This window comes from Magnolia sinica, chromosome 1 (assembly GCF_029962835.1).
Source record: "Magnolia sinica isolate HGM2019 chromosome 1, MsV1, whole genome shotgun sequence".
In the NCBI taxonomy this organism is placed as follows: Eukaryota; Viridiplantae; Streptophyta; class Magnoliopsida; order Magnoliales; family Magnoliaceae; genus Magnolia; species Magnolia sinica.
Window position 1 is genome coordinate 141,861,923 of NC_080573.1, and position 19,603 is coordinate 141,881,525.

At 37.1% G+C, this 19,603-nt stretch overlaps 1 protein-coding gene across 2 annotated transcripts in view; it reads right to left on the minus strand.

Moving 5' to 3' along the window:
* LOC131221633 (insulin-degrading enzyme-like 1, peroxisomal) overlaps positions 1–19,603 on the minus strand; it is a 112,208-nt gene that overhangs the window by 60,721 nt on the left and 31,884 nt on the right. For both annotated transcript variants that reach the window (XM_058216928.1, XM_058216936.1), the window contains 8 exons: positions 15,359–15,481; positions 15,148–15,260; positions 14,788–14,950; positions 12,247–12,339; positions 11,926–12,011; positions 10,218–10,304; positions 4,330–4,433; positions 2,609–2,711 (listed from right to left, as the gene is read on the minus strand). In XM_058216928.1, the coding sequence (XP_058072911.1) occupies positions 2,609–2,711; positions 4,330–4,433; positions 10,218–10,304; positions 11,926–12,011; positions 12,247–12,339; positions 14,788–14,950; positions 15,148–15,260; positions 15,359–15,481 (872 nt within the window). The remainder of the gene's footprint in view (positions 1–2,608; positions 2,712–4,329; positions 4,434–10,217; positions 10,305–11,925; positions 12,012–12,246; positions 12,340–14,787; positions 14,951–15,147; positions 15,261–15,358; positions 15,482–19,603) is intronic.

The window sequence follows — 19,603 nt, forward strand, 5'->3', positions numbered from 1 at the left end:
GATAATGCTAGAATGGTTTCCGCAAGGGACCACGAAGAAATTATAAGCTCATAGTGTGACACCTTATAAAATATTGAAAAGATTGGGACCTAAAGCTATATCATAGATCTTCCACCAGATATAGCCATTAGTTTTACATTCAATGTGGAAGATCTTGTGTCTTTTAAGGGTCTAGCATCTCCATCTACTAGCCTTTCTCCCAACCCACATAGTGACCTGGATTTCGATCCCATCCCCATGACCCATGGCTCTTGCCAAATCAGCCTTCCTAGCCTTTGCCTTCTCTACCATCCATACCTACCAAAAGAGAAGAGATGGAAAGAATCTTAGATGAATAATTGATTCCTACTAAAGAAGGAGGTTACCAAAAATATCTAAAGTGGAAGAACAAGCCAGAGTCAGACGATACATGGATTACAAAGACCGAGCTTCAGAGGCTAGACCCGAATCTCTTAGAACGTTACCACCACTTTATTTCACCAAACGCGACCTCTTCTCAGCCGAGGGGAGTTGATGAGGACATCTGAGTACCATTCAGAGTATACCAGAGGAGGAGGAGAGCTTTGGCCCCAGTTCCACCCAGTGTTTGAATTATCTCTGATATTATCGAAATATTTCTGATATTATCTTCATCTCCAACACAGCGATACCGATAATGCTGGAAGTATCAGAAATTCCAGCTATTAGCAATGTATCGCTGCCAACGTATCAATATCGTTAATGTAATCGCCAATATTTTCAATTATGTAAATTCTAGGTGTTGCTTGTATTGCCAATGCATCAATATCGCCAATATTGCAATGCTTGTATCATAAGCGTATTGACGATATTTAAAAAATATCGCCAACATATTGATATCATCAAAATTTTGTTTACTAGAAATTTTATTTTTTTTCATTTTTTTTCATGGGCAAATGGTTGTATGTAGTGTTCAATTTGTCATTGATAGCGTTGATAATATCTCGATATTATTGATATCGCAACATGGGCGATATTGGGACCACAATCTTCGTTTTCTTTCCAATTGTTGATGATTTCTTGGTGAAATATAATGTGTTGTTGATATTTTGCAATATCGATGGCTGTTTGGATGGAAGGTTGGATGGTTAAATAGGTCGGATGGGATGGTTGGACTGATTTCTTACAACACATGCTTTTAAAGCCCCATTAAATGGAAACTTGTTATGTATGCATTCTTTTTGCATTTTTTTTTTTAATTTTTAAATATGCAAATATGTACATTTTAACATCTCTTGAAGTTTCGCTAAAAATTCCACCGTTTTTCCCTTGTTTTCCCGCATTTCCGATAATTAGCGATATTATCGGCGACATTGATATTGTTTCTGTATCCATGGCCAACGAAACTTGTAGCGATATTGATACTTCGAACACTGGTTCCACCATCTCTATGGTTGGATGATCATTGTATGGGGCTCGGATCGAGTATGAAGCTACGTTGGAAGACCCCACATGCATGTTCATGCATCTTTGAAGATCCCACACTGGGAAGATGCGTGTGGGATGCATATGAGAGCTTATTGAACACATCTAGATCGTTGGATTGGGTGGACGTTTTCGTCGGACCAATGGATTTCTCGCGTTGGATCATCCGGACCATTGGCCCATCTTGGCCGTGGACATCATGGGACATTAGTTTCATTAATTTCTTAGTTTATTTATTTTGTGGGTTGTGCGTGTGAGTGCCCTAGCATTATTATGCATTAAATAAACAAAAAAAAAAAAAAAACTCTCTTTTGCTTGAACAAAGAAAACCTCCTGTGATTGGAGTGGGGTGAAGCCATGGAGTGATTCCATCTTCTCTCTCTCTCTTATTCTCTTCTTCAAGGTATTATCTTCTCTTTTATCTTCTTATCTCTCTCTACTTCCCTCAATTTCTCTTTATTTCTTTCTATTCCTTTATTTTCCTTTTGTTTTCTTCAAAACCCATTCCCATCCTCTCAAAAACCCACATAAACCTAGATCTACCCCAACTAGAGGTGTACACGAGTCGAACCGAGTTGAGCTTGGCACAGCTCGACTCGGCTCTAAAGATAATAGGATGTTGAAATGGATATCTGTGAAGACAAGGATGACTTAGGAATGAGGACATTTGAAACATAAGCAACCAGAGAGTTGTCCCAATTGGAGATATATTGATGGCAAGCCTGTTGAGATGGTTCGGCTATGTGCTAAGACAGCCCTGGTAAACGAAGGCCATTTCTTTTACCAAAGATACAGCCTCAGGAATTTTTGGCAAAACAAGATTCATAAAGCACAGCCCAAATAGTTGGGATGAGGCTAATAATGATAATGACACTAGCAGCATATTGTCATGATTCATATGTGAGAGATCACGAGAATTGGTAATAATTAAACCAAAAATATATTTGTTTAATTGTAAACAAGTAATGCAAACAAATAAATATCTAATAATAACACATGAAGGTTACTTTTTTTATAAGAGATGTGTCTAGGAGTGTTGGGCATGCATGATTTTGCTGATAGGGCACAATTTAAGGAAACTTCTCTTTGTTAGTTAGTTCTAATAATCAATTCTGAGTTCAAGATCATGTATCATAACTGTAACATTCAAAAACCAACTGCATACCTGTATCCTGGCACTTGTGATTTTCTCAACAGAATATGCAGTTCCATACCATGGCTCTACCATGTCTGTAGATCCTTCAAACTTCTTCGACTCCCAAAAGATTCTGGAAAGTAGAGTCTGTCATCTCAAGTTCAAACATTCTGAATAAATGTAAACTATATAAAGCAGATGTCTTTTGGAAAGTCAACTATACAATGTCCAATAGTGTATTACTCTTTTGTTGCAAATAGTTTTACAGCAATAATGTCCTCTCTTTTTTTAACGCGCACACACAACGCAATGAGTACTCAAACCCATGACCTTGGTGTTGAAACTCTTGTGAGTCTACTACTAAGCCATGAGTACAGACCCTAATGTCCTAGAAACCACTATAAGATCCACAAAGGAAACACACTAAGCCAAAAAAAAAAAAAAGCCACTAGAACTGCCACAATGAATATCTTTCAGGTTGGACAAGTGAGGACTTGATGGATGCAGTTTATTAGAAGATCGCCAACATCCCATTGATGAATAACATATCTATCACTGTAAAAAAAAAATTAAAAAATTAAATAAAAAAAAAAAATCCACTAGCAATGACACAATGAATATCTTTCAGGCCAGAGACGAAGACTCAACGGAAGCAGCATAGTAAGAAATCAACTACAGGTGAGAGATGGCTCTCCAAATGCCTAAAATACTAATGCAATGCTGGCTATCTTTCCCAGAGATTATCTAGTGCTAGAACTGATATAGTTTTGAGGAAATTCTAGGTACCTATCTTCATAACTAGAAAAAGTAAAAATTCAGTAGCGGGTCAGACCTAGAGTACCAATTAGCACGAAAGCTGATGCAGCATACAAGATCTTTTGAACACAACCTCATATTGCATTACAAATACCTTGGATCCAATTTGCATTTATCTAATAATGACAGAATCAGAAAGTCTCTCCGGAATTCATCAAAGGCCTGAACTTTTTTATGCTGAAGGAAATTTGACACACTCAAATCTGGTAAATAATTACGTTCTGGGCCAAGATGGATCACAAAAGTAACCAATGACATACAAGATCTACCAATTCGAGCTTGAAACAAAAAATTCAGAAACACAATGTGAGAGTATGTAAATCATGTAACACTTTCAGTACATAAACATTTTTTCTGTCAAACAATATTAAACTTTCCCTCCTCCAGTAAAAAATACAATGTTTTAGATACAACTTCAGTAGAGCTGAGAAGGTAGTTTTTATATGAGATAATTGTACAAAAGTTTTAGGATTTCAACTCATCAAGAATAACCTGGGCAAAACCAAAACAAAATCCAGAAAACCAACGAATACTATATCATTTTGGAAGCATGATTTTTTTAAAAATAAAATCCAACTAATACACTGTCATAATAACATTTCCAATGAGATATCACTAACAAAGACCAGCTTACACTGATAATAAATGAAAAGATATAAATCAGAAGCCCATGTGAAAAGTTCCATGCATGCATATGCGGAGGTGTTGTTCTTCATATGCTGCAACTTCCCCTTTGGAAGATGACTAAGATCTTATTAAAACAAAGAAGGAAACTACCAAGCAACCCGCCATTAACAAGTAACCCTCTACACCATTCCCCCTCTATGCTGCAACTTTTCGAGTTTAAAATATAAACATTAGATGGTGTATTCCCATCATGATTACCAATAAGCTTATTCTATAATGGTAGGTAATAACACGTGTTATAACGATACCTGATGTTATTTGGAGTGAGTTCATCCAATATCATTTGAATGGTGCCTGGATTAAACCTAGAAGGCAAGGATGATGCTACAAGCCAATCTTCCGGAGGGTATAGCTGCAAGAATAGCTCTTTATCACCATCGAAACAGGAAAATCATATTGCATTTGGTTAAAAAGAATTTGTAGCATAAACCCATTTTAACAGAATAATCGTGGAAAGCAACTGCTGAATCGCAAACAACTTTCCTGTTCCCTTACCAAGATGGAGGACCACCATTTAAATACTAGAGAGAATACAATATGCATACAATTTAGCTGATGCACCCCTCTTTTTTTTTCTTTTTTTAAAATCAGTAATGCACTTCAATAGTTGACAGCAAATATTGATAAACACACAAACTGCCATGCATTAGTCATCCACAAGGCTATATAAAAAGCACCAAAATCAGACAAACACTTTTTGGTTCAGGCTTCATTAGAAAAATGAAACGAAAAGAAAAGGCTTGTATCCAGCAAATTCCATATAAATGTGAAGCTCTGGAAGTTCATTTTATATGCCACCTGGCCTAATATAAGGCAAACAGGACATCTTTTCTTTTCTTTATACTGAATAGTAGCTTTTATCTATTAAAAAAGAAAAAAGAAAAGGAAATAGGAGTATGAAACCAGCAACCAAAAGGTTGAGAAATGTGGCTTCTGATGCAGGCCCACAGCTCATTGTAGCATGTGCTGATTTTGGACTGTTTATTTATAGATTTGGGGCCAAAATATTAAAAGCTACAATTTCCTGTTTGTGGGAGATATGGGAGGATGTGATGGATGATATGAGGCTGATTTAAAGATATAATTGAAGATTTTGAGGGTTACTTTTACCATTATTAGGCTTGTTGACATCTTAGGTAGATTAGACTGATTTGAATCAATTAGATCGGTTGGGGAAACTTTAATTAAAGATTTATTTAAGGTCTATGGGGGGGGGGGGGGGGGGTTGGTTTAAGTGGGCATTCCAAAATTATCTTTGTATGAGTTTTTCTTCAGTATTGTAAGAAGAAGTTTGATATCATTCAAGTACTTCTCCCTCTCTATCAAAATATTCTTGTGGGCGTACGCTTGCCCATTTCTTGCAATTTAGGTATCGAGATCTCAATGAATCAAAATTTGGGTTGCACCATTTGTATTAGAGCAGGTCATCTTTCAGGATTTTTCAACAATGCATCATCTACTAATGGGTTCGAAAGGGGTGACACAGGAAGAGTTTATACAAGTCACCCAATTGATCCACACAGTCACAGAGCTAGTGAATCAATTCATGCATGTGGTAGGCAATCTCACTTATTAGGTGAGAGAACTTCGATGTAAAAGGAATCTGAAAACCAAATGTGGAGCACATGGACACATAGGGGGAGGTGCCCACCAAGGTCCTAACTAACAATGGGCGGCATCAGTTTGTGAAGACACCAATGATCAAATCCTTCGGTTGTTAGAATGGCACAAAGAGCCCGGAATTACGGTAGAAATTCTGAAATTCTATGGTCGATTGCACGTTGACCATTCAATTGATTGGCCAAGTAAGATATAAAAAGTGTTCAAGTACAAGGAAATCATGGACAATTGGAAGGTTAGGATAGTAGTTATGAAGTTTTCCAGTCATGCATTAGCATGGTCGGACAATCTTCAAGCCGAATGAACACATCAAGGTAAGGAGAAAGTAAATTCTTGTGAGAAGATGAAAAAGAAGTTAAAAAGGGAAGTTCCCACTCGCATCTTATGCCTGTGACCCCTATCAAAGATGTCATAATTTAAGTCAAGGGAACAAATTGATAAATGAATATATCGAGTTCCATACATTGACATAACGGATATGGTTTCTAATCTAACCCAATAAGAGCTACTCTAACAAGCTCTTTTTGTTCTAGCTCTTGTTTCACAATAAGCTCATTTGGTAAAATCAATTTTCAAAACTTAAAATTAAAATTTTAAAAATAAAAATAAAAAATCTTATTTTAAATAGCACGTTTAGTAAAACATTCTAATAAGAGCTTTTTTTAGAGTAGTTGATGTCATTTTCAAAATTTACAACTCCATTATAAGAGCAATTTAGACAGTTGTTTTGGTGGATCTCACCATAGATGGAACGTGCCCCAAATGGCAAAAGAATTGACGGCTACAATCTTCATGTTTTAAGACATTTAGGCCGTCCATCATGTCAGACATTGGATATGGATCGTCTATCATATGGAGCCCACCCTTAAGTGGACCGTCCATCATGTGGGCCAAACCTTCAAAGTGTCTTGTCCATCATGCGAGGCATGTCTTGGATGCGGACCATTCATCATTAGGTGTTAACCTTTGATGTGGAACGTCCATTATGTGGGGCTAACATTGATGTAGGTCATCCATCATGTGGGGCCCACAATCAATGCTAATTGGTCCTTTATGTGCGACCCTTCAATGTCCACTACCCATCACGTGGAGCCCAAATTTGATGGGTCAATCATGTGGGCCCCACCTTTGCAGTGGATTGTCCATCATGTGGGGCCCACTTTTGAGGTTCACCATCCATCATGTGGGGTGCACCTATGTGGATCATTGATCATGTTGGGTGTATTATCCTAGATGTTACCGTTTTAGCCTAGGTTCATCGTGTTGTTTGATATATGTATCTCCTCTTAATTAATGAGAATTTTAACTTATTCGGTGAATAACTCTTTATTTGTAATGATTTAGATATGAGTTCTTTTGTAAGAATTGCTTAGAAACGTGCCTATAGGCTATAACCATGGAGAATCATTAGATTTCCCAAAACTCTTAGATGAGAAATAATTACGAAAATAACATTAACCTCAACCCTTGATTTCTAGATCACATAGTTCTCATGATCCGTTTGATGTGAAATTTTATTCTCTGCCTATCTATCATAAATTGATTGTAATTGTCGAATTTAAGCCCTTAGATTATAGTAGAAGTTTTCCAATTGACAAATCAGCCGCTTAACCCTTGATTTTGGTGTCCATCAAGTGAGGAAAGTCCGTAGGCAATTGTAGTAGGATATTTCCTTTCATATGAAGGACTTTGATTACCCATCATATAGACCGAATGTGCGATGTGAGAACCTCATATTGATAAGCATTTTCTTAAGCGCCAAGTCACCTCATTTAGGAAATAGCCACCTTACCAAATCTTCCAAAACTTGGATATTTCAATTGACCTACTTTCTACCGTTAATCGCAACTCAAATTTGGATCACACTTTGGCCTCATATGACTATGAGATTATACAAAATTTAAACTCCGATATATGATCTTACACGGTTGAATGATGATCACTTTAAAGCCAATTCCTTCCTTTTGGAGCAACACGTGAAGTTTCATATTTAGGCATTTCCCACCATCGATCAACTACCAAAATTTGCCCAATCGTTTACTTATCTTGACTACACATTTCCCCCAAAATTGGGCCCTGATCATTAAGCGCGGATCGTTAATTAAGATCAAGTCCATTTTGGCATCCGCTAGGAGAATTTTCAAGATAGGCCAATCTAAATTTCAGATAACTAGGAAAATCATGTACCTTGGCTCTACTCAACAACCCCGACACCGTGAATGGGTTAGAACTAGAGAAAGATTACCCAAAATTAGGGTTTTAGAGTGTCCCAATGAGAGTGAGATGAGGTAGATGCCCACCCCTCTTTACAAGAGGGTGCGTGCACGCCCATTTTCTCCCAAACCCTCATAAGAGTCACACGCCCTCTTCCACTCCAGCCCTTGCACGTTTTAGAGAGAGAGAGAGAGAGAGAGAGAGAGAGACCCATCCCTTCTCATCAGAGTTGAGTCCTTTCCAACTCGGGGGGAATGTATAAGGCCCACGGCTCACCACGAGACCCAACATGTGATGATTTTAGACTTTTTATTTATAGATTTGGGGCGTAAATATTAAAAGCTACAATTTAGTATTTATAGGAGATATGGGAGGATGTGATGGATGATATGGGGTTCATTTAAGGCTATGATCGATGATGTAATTGAAGATTTTGAGAGTTATTTTCTAGAGTTGCTTTTACTATTATTAGGCTTGTTGCCATCTTAGGTAGATTAGATTGATTTGAATCAATTAGAAAGAGCCCCAACAAGTTGGGACAAGGCTTAGATGATAATGATGAAAAAAATTATTATAGAAACATACTATGACTTTGCTAGTCTAGATTGCCAATCTAGAGTGGAATGACAGAATAGCACTCGTGCAGCTGGCCCAATCAGTTGGGATCAGTGTTCGAAATATCGGTATCGCACAATGTATCGCACCCTTGGGAAACTATGACAAATTGACAACTATATTCACTATCCACCCCATCCATCCGTTTTTTCATATCATTTTAGGACATTATTCAAAAAAAAAAATGAAGCAGATCCAATAATCAAGTGGACCGTACCATAGGAAACAATGATGATTGACCATTAGTGGGCCACAAAGGTTAGATCAAGCTGATAATTGTTTTTTCTCTTCATTCAAACTTACGTGAAGTTATCAATAAATTAAGTGCCTAATAAAATATAGGGAAAATCAAGGTGCACCCTAAAAAGTTTTTAATGGTACCGTGTTCAACCACCATTGTTTCCTTGAGTATAGTCCACTTGAGACGAAAAATAAAATAGATCTAACGATCAAGTGGACCACACTGAAAAAAGTAATGGAGGGATTAAACGTCTGCCATTGAAACCCTTTAGGGGTTCACGGAATTTTTGGATCAATATAAAATTTGTTTTTCCTCTTAATTTATGTCTTTGTGACTTCATGAACAGATTGGATGGGCACCACAGATGACTCTGACATTTAATGCTTAGTGCATTTTAATGCAACCAAGCTTATTATTTGGTGTGGTCCACTTGAGCGTTGGATATGCCTCATTTTCGTACTCATATCTTAAAATAATATGAGAAAAGGGATTAACGGTTTGGATGGATAGACACATCACGGTGGGCCCGACCACGGACCTGCCCGTTCGGAGCTAGGGACGGGCAGGGGTAGTACGCAATCCGCGTCCTCGTGTGGTACACCAGCTAATCCGATTCCTTTTGGATAGATTTAATATTATATGGCCCCACAATAATATATTTATTATATCCACACCGTTCAACCATTTGGAGAGATTATTTTAGATCATGAGCCAAAAATAATTAATATCCAAAGCTCAAGTGGACCACACCACAAATAGCAGTGGGACAGTGATTCTCACTGTTAAAACATTCGTATGGCCCACCGTGAGGTCACACAGAGCTGGATGAAGAGGAAAAATAAATATCATATTTATCCAAAACTTCTCTGACCTCAAAAGGGTTTCAATGGTAGACGTTCAATCTCCCACTATTGTCTATTGTTTGGGGTGTGTCCACTTGTTCTCTGGATCTGTTTTATTTTTCGGCTCAAGCCTTACAACGAGCTCTCCAAATGCTTAGATGATAATGATGAAAAAAATTATTATAGAAACATACTATGACTTTGCTAGTCTAGATTGCCAATCTAGAGTGGAATGACAGAATAGCACTCGTGCAGCTGGCCCAATCAGTTGGGATCAGTGTTCGAAATATCGGTATCGCACAATGTATCGCACCCTTGGGATACAGTATCGTCTCGCAGTGGTGCGATACCGATAATATCGGCCGATAGTATCGATATTTCGAACACTGGTTGGGATAAGAATTAGATGATGATGATGATGATGGCAATGATGACGACGACGACTTGCTAGTCGATATTAAACTATGAGTCAATAAACATGGCAAATAGGATTACAGAACTACCCACTAATTTTTTTGTCAAGAAAATTGTTGGCAACTGAATGAAATGTAAGAGTGCAGCCAACGCATTATTTACTAAACTCGGAAATGATCAATTAGCTGACCTGCATTCCACATGCAATGCTGACCACATAATCACTAGGAGGGATTTTGTCTTGATAATGGAACCCCGTTTCACAAACTGCCAAAAGCTTCATAAACAAAACAAGTTGTCAATAAATTTTTTTCTTTAAAAACCAAATACTAGGATAACTGATATACTTAAACAACTGAACAAGCAATAATAGGTAACAAACCATACAGAGTAACAGAACTCAATGAATGCGAGAAGAAGATAAGACAGTCTATGCAAAAAATTTGACAATGTTTTTATCTTGTGATGTTAGCAAAATAAAAAACCACACGGAATTGACATAATACAAGAGGTCAGCCATATGCCCATTTACTGTGATCTCTATCACCCGCCAAAGAAATGTGCAGTCTGATGGTGCTTTAGAGAGATTCATATTTTGCTGTTTCTCAAATTTCTATGCTTATTGCATAAGAGCAGTCATATACATTTCTAATTCCAGGGGTAGGTTACTCACGTGATCCTTCTCCATATTATAAATTGCAACAGCGAGAAAAAAGGAGAGAACCAAATTCCCATTTCTGATGCAGTAGCAAGGTTGCAGAAACTAAGGAACAGTCGCTGAGAGCATAACAGTCCTAGAAATGTAGAGCTACGAGTTTTACTGGAGTGTAAAACAAAAATATTAGAATGTCTTAAGATAGCATTAGTCTCTAGTTTCTGTTCCATCTTCCTGCCAATTCTCATAAACTGTGATTAAAAAAAAAAATCAAAACGTCCTATAATTCACTAATACAAACCACAAAACCTTCCATCTTTACTCTCCCAACAGCGCTACATCTTAAGACACCTTTTACTATGAGCTCTCCCCAAATAAATAACTCCAGCCATAGCATGAGAATTAGAGTCACTACTTCCTAAAGATTCTCAAAGACACTTAGAAATCGCAACTAGCAACCAAACCTGGACCCTATCTAAACCCAAACAAAGAACAAAATCTGAAAATTTTCTAAACGTTATTGGCTCTTGAGTAAAAGGTAACCCCACATAGCTGATAGAACTCCAAATCTTCGAGAAAGTCCAAAGAAATTAGCTGACAATTCAAAATTCCTAAAAAATAGGTATGGGAGAGTATCAATTAGCTCCCCATCCTCATTTACATTTTGAGAAATCAAAAACCTGATAGTTGATATGCAGCCACTCAGGAATTGTACATCTGGCAAATAAGTAACTCAACTTAAAACAGTACAGATAGTGGGCACCACTTTTAAATGTTTTATAAAAGACAATTATGCTTTAGTAATTTCCTAGCCAGTCAATATATTGCTATCAAATATACGGTCTGTGGATAGACGTAGCGACTGGAGAGATATCCATAGTCATGCATATATCTTTTCCTTCTTTTTTTGCTTCATTCCTGTGGTCGGTCATGAGTACCATACTAATCTCCTTTATTAACAACATTAGTGTGCTAGTCTCACAGCTTACATTCTCTTTTTGCCCTAGCCCCATCTCTCCTCTCTCTTTTTCACTTCTACATCTATACTTCTTTTCTTCATACCAAAGATTTCAAGGTGGTATCAGAGCAAGGTTGGAGTGCTGATTACAACCTAAGTTTAAAGGCCCACTGCAGGCAAATCTGGTCCAAACCAATCTATCTGGTCCACAATGGGTTTTAAAACATTGAAAACAATAATTTTCTATTCATTAAAAGAGGAAAGTTCAACCAAAAAATCCCATACCTCATCAAAAATCCATTTCTGAACCCCAGACTTCTGTAAGAGGAGAATGTATTTGAACAGTAAGCCAACAATATCTTCCATGTGATCTGCAATGTGTTTCATAAAATCCATTTTTAGGTTCTAGAAAAAGGGACTCCTAGAGCAATCACAAATTTCCCGAGGCAACATGGAAAAAAAAAAAAGTTGAATGTATACATATCTAGAACAAAGTTTGAACTTTGACCACTAAAAAAGGAAAAAGAAAAAACAAAGAAGAAAAAAGAAAGGTCCTGAACACTAGAGCATGAATTACAAGTGAAGAAACATCAAAGAATAACTAACCATGTCCCGCATCAGTTAGATCAATAACTACTTTAAAGAATGAAAACTCATGAGTCCAATCGCCTTCTCCAGCAGACAAACTTGTAGCCCATCCTGCAATTTTAGCAACTATCCATGTTAGCAGGCCACGATCACAGAAAATAAGTTAATAAGATTTGAATTGCAATGTAAGGCATAACAAAGCATTTTGAGGACGACCATGAAAGGAACTCTAAATACCACATTATCTGAATGAACCAAATAGATGCAGAGACAGGATACAACTTCATAATAAAGTAAGCAGGGAGATAGGATTTCTTCTTCTTTTTTTTTTTTCTTTTTTTTTTTTTTTTGAAAGGTAGGATTTAATCTTTCTGTACACCAATGCAAACAGAAACCTATAACTGTTATGCACCAACACAGATGCACATGTCACTACATGCAAACATGACAATAATCCACAAGGATGGTGTGTAAGTATTTCTTTGCTGTTAATGAAGATAATGCTACAAAAGCAGCTGCATGTCTCAAAGCATAGGAAGGTAAGGGTGCTTGGTTCGATTGAGTCAGAAGCCACCGCAATTCAAGAAGGATGAGAAATCTTCACATACTTCTTTTCTAGGCATTTGGTGTTGAAGGGTCTCAAAAAAGGTTCTTCAATTCGGCATCCTCTTCCGAGCTGGGATGTGGAAAATAGCTTTCTTAATCTCGGACATTAAGCTTCCGCTTCTAGATTAAATGAGAAGGGGAGGGTGGTCGGTTCAATTGAGTCGGAAGCCACCGCAATTCAAAAAGGATGAGAAATCTTCACATGCTTTTTTTTTATAGGGATTTGGTGTTGAAGGGTCTCACAAAAAGGTTCTTAAATTCGGCATCTCCTTCAGAGCTGGGACCGTGGAAACTAGCTTTCTTGATCTCGGACATTAAAGCTTCTGTTTCTAGATTAAATGTTGTTGTCTATTATATTTGCAGGGATGCAAACAGGAGTGCCAAATCCCTTGCGAGAGAGGGAGGGACAAGAGGGTCACTCATCATCAGATCCTCATTTCCCCTTCCGTAAGCTGAAGCTACTTCTGATTAGTTTGGACCTCAAAGAATGAGGCAATCTTCAGCATTTGAAAACTTGCCAGCATCATTAAAGTATCTAGATATCAGCATAGATTAAAGTTTTTCAAATGGGCTATAAAGGGCCCATTTGAAAAACTAAAAATTCAACTTCTTCTCTAGTTTTTTTTTTTTTTTTTTTCATTTCAACCACAAAGGAAGCTTAATAACTCATCTTATGCTAGATATACGCTTACTTTTGGAATTAAAACACAAGATTTGAGTGATAGTCAATGACTTGGAAGTGGAATAAACCATTAAAAAAATAAAGGGGTAAAACTATCATCTTTTCATCCCCCCTCCTCAATTTTGTTGTATTTCAATACAATGGGCCCTAAATTAATCGATCAAACCATGCTTGATTCGTGTTTGACCAGGGCCTATTTGGTTGACTTTTAACAGGTCAAGCAACAGACAACAATCTTATCAAAACCTTAGGTGTCAGGTCTCCTAAACTATAGAAAAACTAAGGGTGATTTTCCAACTTCCTATGAAATGCAAGGTAAATGAGTCATCATTACCATTTGCAGGTGTTTGTTTAAACAGGAATTATGACTCGTAAATCGAGAGTCAAATACACTTGTAAATGAAGGAGGTAAAGTAAAATGTAATCATTACATTTTTTCATTATAAAACAACCATTTTTGCAGTGATTTCAGGGTAAAACAAACAATGTAATAAAATCATTATTACAGTCAAATGTATGTCATGTGACCACACAATTACAAAGCAAATAATCATGACCCACTTACAACCATTAACGGTAGAAATTGGAAAACCAAACAGGCCCTAAGGTATATGTATCAGTCGTTTTAATAGAAGATTAAAATATTTATATACTAAAACGGAAAATTGGGTTGTTTTGAGAATATTCAATGGTTGAGATATGATTTAGATGGATGGTCCAGACTGCATAGGTAATTTAGAAGAAAGTTTATTGTTTCTAGTCTCTCTCTCAGTTGTAACTTGTAACATAGTTTATTATTTCTAGTCTCTCTCACTTGTAACATAGTTTATTGTTTCTAGTTCCTCTCCCAGTTGTAACATATAAATATGAATATTGGTAGTCAAGACAGAGACTTCAGTTTGTCTCTGTAGTGATTTGATTGCACTTGAGAAGTGGTTTCTCAAATCTATAGGGTGTGATGCTCAGAGCGGTGAGTGTGTTACTGTTTAGATGAGGAAAAAGAAGAGAAAAAATACAGATCAATATTATTGCATCTTATGTTATGCAAACCAGAAGGATCACATGATGCAGTAAGGATGTTACAAGTTATAGCACAACAAGGTGCCATGTGAAAGATAAGGAGTAGATAAGGCACAACTTAAAACATTACAAGTCATAAATTCTGACACTTAAGCATCGATTTCAATCATGACAATAAAATGTCAGGAAATTTAAGTTCTCAAGCTCGAAGCATTGTAGTCGAACTATGGCAATATGCGTGAATAACTCACCTAATGTTTTCAAGATGTAGAAAAGAGAGCCTTCTCCTTCATGCCCAATAAGGTGACCAAGATACCTACAAGGTCCTTCTTTGTAAAACCGTATGCCTGGAGTGATCGGCCAAATAATCCTCAGTTTATGGCCTTGTTTTATTGGGACAGCTTTGACAAGAATCTACAATAAAGAACGGTGAAAAACAAAGTAAACAAAATCATTCAAGTCCAGAGTTGTTTTGCCATCATAAAATGGGCCTAAAATTTAATGCTCGGAGAAGTTACAAGAGGCAAGCAAATAAAATAAAAGCTGCATTTTGTGTAGAATCTATTGTACCAGGGCCCAGGGACCGGTATACCATTAATATCCAGAAATACCTGAAGATGTTCAGCGGCACAAGGCTGACCCGGAAAATTAAAAGTGCTCCGGTCAGTATTTTGAATTTCCCAGAATTTTTGCTCCACCAGTCTTTGAATTTCATTGAGGCTCTCTGGAATTACCCAAGATGAAATAAGCCATAAGAGTAAAGAACTTTGAAGCAGACCACAATTGTCAAAGCCTACAGAACAAATGCAGAAGTATATTTACCTTTTCCATACACAACAAGATGCATGAGGTTTGCTGAGTAATTTTGTTCATAGAATTTAATCAGCTCTTGTCTTATATCGAGCCCTTTTGCTTTGGGACCAACCTCTAAAGTATCCCAATTTCCTAAAACACGGCACATCTTCATCACATTAGAATAAGATATGATAAACTCCAATTTTAAAATATATTCATCGCCCTATCTTTATGAAGGAATAGGCTACAAGTATCAATGAGCAATTGGAAGATAGGATCCACAGAAACAAACTCCATGTGGCCTCCAAACCTGTCCAGTTATTAGACTGGCAAATTTGATTTTTAGTTTGCTAGAGATTGCTAAACGTGGGTAGCAGAAAACATCATCGAACCAAAAGGAATCCCAAGATCAAATAGCTATATAGCACAAGCAGTGTTCAAAGTATTAGTATCGCTAAAGGTTTCGCTGACCAGGGATACAGAAACAATATCGATATCGCCGATAATATCGCTGATAACCAGAAATGCGGGGAAACATGGGAAAACGGTGGAATTTTCAGCGAAACTTCAGAAGATGTTAAAATGTACATACTTGCAAATTTAGAAATAAAAAAGTGCAAAAAAAAAAAAAAAAAGCATACATAACGAGTTTCCATTTAATGGAGCCTTAAAAGCATGTACCATTGTAAGAAATCAGTCCAACCATCCCATCCAGACTATTTAACCATCCAATCTTTCATCCAAACATCCATCAATATTGCAAAATATTAACAAAATATGATATTTCACCAAGAAATCATCAACAATTGGAAAGGAAATGAAAGATTGTGGACTCAATATCGCCCATGTTAATATATCAATAATATTGAGATATTATTAATATTTTCAATGACAAATTGAACACTACATACAACCATGTGCCCATGGAAAAAAAAAAAAGCTGAAATAAAAATTTTTCTAATAAACAAAATTCTGATACGTTGGCAATATTATTAAAATATCGTCGATACACTTATGATACAAGCATTACCTAGAATTTACGGCAAAATTGGTGATATTGATGTATTGGCAATACAAGCGACACCTAGAATTTGCATACTTGAAAATATTGACGATTACATTAGTGATATTGATACGTTAGCGATACTTAGTGATACATTGCTAATACCGAGAATTTCCGATACTACCGGCATTATCAGTATCGCTATCAGTGTTATCGGTATTGCTAAGCTGGAGATAAGGATAATATCGGAGATAATTCAAACACTGAGCACAAGTAACATTTGGTTTTTTAGGTAGGTATCATTTTATTAAAAAGAAAGCCCCGAGATGGCGCAAAAACTACAACCTAAGAAAAAAAAAATAATTTAATCCTTCAACACATGTATACAAGAAGCCCACTCCACTACAAATAGAATTGTCCTGCTAGAAACTTGCTCCACCTCGTTAGTCTCATTCCGAAAGCATATTCCATTCCTTTCCCCCCATATTGCCCAAAGAACTACAGACAAGCTCAACTTCCAAATAGCCCTAGCTTGCTTCTCAAAGCCCCACTCCATGCTAGGCCATAAGTAGACCCCCGATTGAGTCCACCATCAACCAAGACAATTTGAATCTTCTTAGAAGGCCATCCCACAATTGTCGTGCAATTGGGCAATGGACAAAAAGATGATCGACAAATTCGGCACACATTAGAGATAATCATTGACTGCTTTTGGAGATTGTCAACGATAGAAACCCTTCCCCTTCCTACTAACCACCCAAAGGCCAAGGGGTGTCGTGTTTGCACTTCCATCCCACTCCTTCGTTCATTCTAAACTACTTGGTAGAAGAGGCAGACCAATAAACGTCCCGATTTATCCAAACACCAAACCATCTTGTCCTAAATCCCACTCACCAGACCACAGTGCCGGAGACGATCCAACAAAGATACAAACTGCTCCATCTCATTGTCTGGGAGGAATCTCCTTCAGGGAGGCAACCAAACGACATTATCTCCATTCAAAGAGAAGCAATTGTTGATCAAGACACCGATCTGAAAGGAGTTTGGAGCCAGACATCCTCCCAAAATTCGATCTTCTCCACATTGCCCAGAGAGAATCTAATGCCTCTAAGAATGTCTGCTGCATGGAGGTGAACCCTTTCCAGACTACAAATACCCTATAGGAGGATGAGTCCTTAGTCCTTCAGCCCTCTTCTTAGCACCCGTACTTGCTAGCTATTATTTCAGGCCACATGGCACCCTTTGAGTCTCCGCCCCAAATCTTTTAAAGCCACTTTCCCAATGACGCAAGGTTCATAGACTCCATGTCCCTTATGGTTACTACTCTTGCAAAAGACTTGCATGCCTAAACCCATCCCAGCAAGTGGCGTTTCTTCTTATATTCTAACCCCTGCCACAAGAAATCGCGCCTAAGCCTCTCCAATCTAGCCAGCACCAACCTTGAGCATCTAAACAAAGAGAGGAAAGTTAGACAATGTTGCTTTTGTTAAAGTGATTTGGCTACCTAGAGACTACGTATCAACTCTTCACCTTTATAGCTTCCTCTTAAACCTTTCCACCGCATTGTCCTACAAATGTTTAGCTAGTTTCCCAATGAAAAGGGGCAACCCAAGACGTGGAGGGGGAAGATCCCGCCACACACCCAAATTTCCCGCCAACTGCTCTCAACTCCTCCGAAGGCAAACAAACACTCGACATTTCTCTCTTGGCAATATTTACCTCCAACCCAATACCACTTTAAAGCATCTTAATAATCATTCTCAACTTATACACCATGACCGCATCAACTTTGCAAAACAAGATCGTATCATCGGCAAACTGTAGGTGGGAAATTGGGGGGGGGGGGGGGGGGGGGTGGGGGTTGACCCTCCCACCTTAAATCCAAGGAAGAGACCTACCCTTGCTCTCTGTCCAACATTCTACCCAACGCTTTTGCCAGCACCACAAATAAAAAGGGAAAACAAATTGCCTTGTCTCAAGCCTCTCAAACTTTTTAAGAAGCCTTTGGGGGAACCATTAATCAAAACCAGTGTTGTTAAAAACAATAAATTGGATCACTTCTAATTCATAAAGTTTATATTATTTTTTGTAGATTTTCTTCAATTTTTTCTTAATTTGTGTGCAATTGCATAAGCGATCACACACAAGCAATCGCATATGACATTTGACAACATTGATCAAAACCGAGAACTTACTCAATTGATACACTCAGTCACTCACTGATCCATCAATTCCATTTCCTCCTACACCTAATTCGGCCCAACATATAATCCAGAAAGCCCCAATTAGCATGGTCATAAGCCTTTTCAATAGCCAACTCATAGAGAACTCCTTTTCGACCCCCATATATTGAATCAATGCACTTGTAATTCATAAGCTATCAGTGTGTTGTCCAAGATTTACCGCCCCACAACAAAAGCAACGGGAGTATAACGGCCCGTAACGGCGCAAAATTTTTTTTTTGCCAAAAAAATATGAAAAAATATGGATTAAATCCGGAATATTCTAAGCATTCCAAATATGCATTCATTTATAAATTGGAACATGTTTATGGTGGTGTAACGGTCCACTCTTTGGTGAGAAGTTGTATCAGATTGTCTGTAACTTGAATTTGACTACAAAATTCATATATTTAATTTTCTAACTATCTACTATCAATGATAGATATATTAGAATGAATGTAATATGAAAATATCTTACATTTAGGCGTTTGCAATTATTTTTGAGGGCCAAAATTCACGCGTCAATAGACCAACAAATATCCAAAAACTAGCACCGGGCACCCCAAATATGTAAACTGCACATTAACATGTTCTACTATGATTAACACATCATATGACATCATTAAAACAGCAAAAGAATCATTAAAAATGATTTTTTGAATTTTCAAAAAACGGGCCAAAATAAATGCCAAAATAATTGCGTAAATAGAAAAAATATTAAAAATATATAAAATGCACCCCAAATATGTAATTTGCACATTATCATGTTCTACTATGATTAACACATCATATGAGATTATTAAAACAGCAAAAGAATCATTAAAATATGATTTTTCGAATTTTCAAAAAAGGGCCGAAATAAATGCGTAAATAGAAAAAAATATAAAAAAATATAAAATGGCACCCCAAATCTTTAAAATGCATATTAACATGTTCTACTATGATTAACACATCATATGGCATCATTAAAACAGCAAAAGAATCATTAAAAATGATTTTTCGAATTTTCAAAAAAAGGGCCGAAATAAATGCGTAAATAGAAAAAAT